Here is a 4,494-nt window from a genome sequence, read left to right as displayed (position 1 = left end):
CTTGGCTACAAACGTTAGGGGCAAAATTGCACCATTTTAGACGTTAGGGGTAAAATTGCTCCTAACCCAAAACGTTAGAGGTATTTTTGCACCTTAACCCTAAATTTATATATATAATTTAGTGTGTGTATGTAATAATGTATAATACCTTACTAAGTAAGTCTCTCATTCTGAAGCATATATACATACAGATATTATAAATACCAAAATTTGATCAATCTTTATATTGGGTTTAGAATCTTTGTAGAAAAAGAGAGTAAATGGCTCAATTGCCTCCTAAAATACCTACCATGACTCCAAATTGGCCTCCATTCCTCCACCAAACAATCTCAAAATGTACTACCGCCGCCGCCGCCGCCGTTGAGAATCAAAACCCTTCCTGGGACGACTTCTTGGACTTCTCTTCCAGCAAACGTGGAGTCCACCGCCGCTCAATCAGCGATTCAATTGCATTCCTCGAAACAAATACGATGCCGTTCGTCGAAGAATGCCATCAAAACGACAACAAGAAAAGCAATTACCCGAATGGGCTGATGTCGGAAAATCTCGGATTTGAGAGGTTGGACGATGAGCAACTGATGTCGATGTTCGCCGACGAGATGTCGAGCTTGTCATTGCCGCCAACTACGTCAAACCCGTCAACGCCGTCGGATCAAAACAGCAACAACGATGAGAAGACATTAACGGTGTTAGATCAACAACAGCAGCAGCAGCAGGTAACGAAGAGTGAGCCAGGTGAGGTTGAGAGCTCATGCAAGCAAGAACAATTCTCATCAAATTATTATTCCAATGGTGACCCTGTAATTACAGATCCCAAGAGGGTAAAAAGGTACTAACATAACATGCAAATCTCGTTATTTATTTGGATAGTGTAGATATATGAATTATGGATTGTCATTTTTATTTAGTAGAATACTGGCAAATCGGCAGTCTGCACAAAGGTCAAGAGTGAGGAAATTACAATACATTTCAGAGCTGGAACGAAGTGTCACCACTTTGCAGGTACATTAATGAATTCTTTTTTATTTGAGAAGATAATATTATTATTAACATATAGTTTTGAATTTGAAGACGGAAGTATCAGCACTGTCACCAAGAGTGGCATATCTGGACCATCAGAGATTGATTCTGAATGTGGATAATGGTGCTTTAAAGCAAAGGATTGCTGCTTTGGCTCAAGACAAGATTTTCAAAGATGGTAGGTAACCCATTAATTAACTACTAATTAATTACTAGTAATGATCTAATTAGTGATGGATTAATGCAGCACATCAGGAGGCATTGAAGAAGGAAATAGAGAGGCTAAGGCAAGTATATCATCAGCAACAAAGCATAAACAAGATGAATACAATGCATCATAAGGAGCAAAAGCAGGAGCTTCTTCTCAGCTAATAATAATTATTAAAATGAAAAAAGAGTGAGTGGTTCTAATGCATTTTCTGGTGCTAAGCTGGAGTTTCACGTGACATGTCTCTTTTACAGTGGGTCCTATACCCATGACAAACGGCACGTGGACTCCTATTATTGGAAAAGGGAACTGCCTGCCTTACAACTTTTTAACAATTTTGTTTATTTTAGGTTTCTAATTTTTCACTTCTATTTTTTTTTTCTTTTCTGTTGTATTCATTGTTTGATTTGATGTAATTTTTAATGATTGAAATTAATTTTTTTATGTAACCAAAAAGAAAAAAAAAAATTAATCTTTTGGAAGTGGAGTGGGGTTTGCATCGGAATGCAAAAAAGGGGGAAGTTGTCATTAATTTGTCTAGGGTAAGGATGTTATGTTTTTCTTTTTCCCTAATCCTAATCTATTTGTTGGGCTTGTAACTTGTTCATGTGATCAAGCCTTTTCTTTTTCTTAATTTTATTGGAGGTTGTACAATATTTGATTTCTTCTTAATTCACCTCAACTTGGTGTTGTTCTGTTTGGCAAAAATAGATGTTTGGTAGCTGATTGTTTTCTTGGTTAACTAATTTGATTAAATGATTATGTAAATTTTTTTGGTAAAACTTTAACTGATTGTTAATAGTTATTTATGTAAAACGATAAATAAAGACATGTTAAAGATTTTATTTCGGGTTAGATGTTTTAATTCAAGGCAAAAATGTGATTCAAAAGAGACTAAGCAATAAATTAATTGAAAAAACTCTTAAAATCAGTCTTTCCAAAATTAGTTTTTCAGATCAAATAATCTCTTTCAAATCTCTATTCACCAAACACCACTGTTAGAGGTTTTACTAGTCAAAACCTCTAAAATAACTTAAACCTTAATATTACCTAAAAAACTTTTTACCAAACAAAGTCGTATATTTTTGTTTACTCTATATATTCAATTAAAAGAAAATAAATAGTAAAAAGTAAAAAAAAAACCTCATATAAATTTATATATATTCTTTTTGCTGAACATATAAATTTATATTAGAATCAAGAGAAACAATAGATACAATTAATCTCCCAGTCGACGAAACTCTTGAGGCACCCATGGAGGCGCCTGCTTCTTCCCCCTTCCGGCCACCGGTTCCCGTCCCGCCTGACTTATCCGGCAACTCATCTTCCCCCGAGTATGGCCCCGCCCGTCGATCATGGAAAGAAATTGCAGAAGCTAAGGACGCTCTCTCTCCACCTCGAATCAGAACTGATCTCAGAGCTGCTGGGCTGCTCAAAATTGACTTCCTAAGTTCGAACCCCCTTCGCCCGCGAGTTACAATTGATGCTGGGCTCAAAAAGAAATTGAGCAAACCATGGGAGAAGGCACTTGTTATCAAGCTACTAGGAAGAAACCTAGGGTATGTGGCGCTGCAGAGACGAGTTACAGAAATCTGGAAACCAATTGCAGGTTTTAACATGATGGACATTGGAGAGGGTTTTCACATAGTGCAATTTGATAACGAATTGGACCGGGATCACGTCATCAATGATGGCCCCTGGCTAATACAGGGACACTACCTAACAGTCAGAACCTGGGATGTTGAGTTCAATCCAAGTGCTGCTTGTGTGGAAACATCTCTGGTATGGGTAAGATTTCCTCAACTCCCTCTCCTTTACTATGATGTGGATGTATTGCTTGGGATTGCAGAAACAATTGGTAAGCCAGTCAGGGTTGACGAGAATACTGCCCAAAAGGCCAGGGGACGATTTGCTCGCGTCTGTGTCAAAATCAACCTGCAAAAGCCACTTGTAGCACAGTTTGAGCTGGAAAGAGATATCCAGAGGGTGGAGTATGAGGGACTGCATATAGCTTGCACAAACTGTGGTAGATATGGGCACCTGAAGGCAGAGTGCGGATGGCCTAGTGCGATACCCACCAAAGAAAAAGAAGTCACAAGCGAGATGATAATAGAAAACGAGAACAGCTTAAGAACTGAAAGCAGTAAAACGACTGAGGAAAGGGAACCAGAAAACCAAGAAACCAGCCTAGCACGGGATCCGCCTGAGGACTACAGACCGTGGATGATTGTGCCTAGTAGGAAATTCAACCCCCGTGTCCGGGAGAGCCGATTGGGAGAGAAGGGAACCGATGAGCCAGGAAACCACCAGAACCCTAATCCGTTCGAACCGTTAGGGAAGGGGAAGCAAGTGTCAATGAACAACTTTGCAGGATTTGGAGCCCAGGCTGATACATCAGACAAAAATAGGACAAACAGAGTCAACAAGTCAGTTCTATGGAAAGGGTCGAGGGCTTCCTCAGGGACATCATCGAAGGTCCCTAATAATCATAACCTCTGTGATAACAACCCGTTTGGGAGCCTTGCACCGGAGAGTCGGGAATTCTGCATGAATGATGAGAATATAACAATCCAGGAACCAATGGAAATCAGTATGAACAGCAAGAGTAGGGGAAAGAGAGTTAGAGTTGAAACTGAAACCAGGCTGGCATTACAACCGGTTGACCAGAACAGAGAGAAGAGTGATACCGGATCGAGACGAGATGATAAACTTAGCCAAATACTGAAGGATCGGGAGAAGCTAAAGGGAAGAGGAGTGGAAGGGGAAAGCCCTCTATACACTGTCTAATTTGCTGGGGTCTGTGGTTCTCGTTGAATTCTTTATATGATGAAGATCTTAACATGGAATTGTTTCGCTGCTGGCGGCACCGTGTTTCAGCGTGCTCTCCGCCACCTTGTTAGAACCCACAAACCGTCGATTCTTTGCTTGCTTGAAACTAGAATCCCCGGTACTCGTGCTAAGGATATTGGTAGACAGATTGCTCTCGCTAACCATGTCATCGTAGAAGCTGATGGGTTTAGTGGCGGAATTTGGGTCTTTTGGGATGACAATGAAATCAAATTAGAGGTTAAAGTGCAGAATATACAATTCATTCACTGCCTAATCACAATGAGACAAGGGATTTATCACAACTGCCCTTTTCTCCTCAGCGTTGTTTATGTTCGACCCCAAATGAGGTACAAGAAAACGTTCTTTGAAGATATGAAAATGTTGAACGGAAATATTGATCAACCGTGGATCCTCTGTGGAGACTTTAACTGTATTAG

The 4,494-nt window shown here is 39.9% G+C and overlaps 1 protein-coding gene across 2 annotated transcripts; it reads left to right on the top strand.

Moving 5' to 3' along the window:
* The first annotated feature begins 208 nt into the window (after positions 1-208).
* LOC136220651 (basic leucine zipper 34-like) lies at positions 209-1,940 on the top strand. 2 transcript variants are annotated; one of them, XM_066008448.1, is made up of 4 exons: positions 209-829; positions 909-1,002; positions 1,072-1,198; positions 1,268-1,940. In XM_066008448.1, the coding sequence occupies exons 1-4, from the start codon at positions 261-263 to the stop codon at positions 1,390-1,392; spliced, it is 915 nt and encodes a 304-aa protein (XP_065864520.1). In that variant the 5' UTR covers positions 209-260; the 3' UTR covers positions 1,393-1,940. The 2 variants fall into 2 exon arrangements, with proteins under 2 accessions (XP_065864520.1, XP_065864521.1); XM_066008449.1 differs by having other exon boundaries at positions 210-829; positions 912-1,002; positions 1,268-1,938.
* The last annotated feature ends 2,554 nt before the right edge of the window (positions 1,941-4,494 follow it).

This window comes from Euphorbia lathyris, chromosome 2 (genome assembly GCF_963576675.1).
Source record: "Euphorbia lathyris chromosome 2, ddEupLath1.1, whole genome shotgun sequence".
Classification (NCBI taxonomy): Eukaryota; Viridiplantae; Streptophyta; class Magnoliopsida; order Malpighiales; family Euphorbiaceae; genus Euphorbia; species Euphorbia lathyris.
This window is presented reverse-complemented; position numbering and strand designations above follow the sequence as displayed.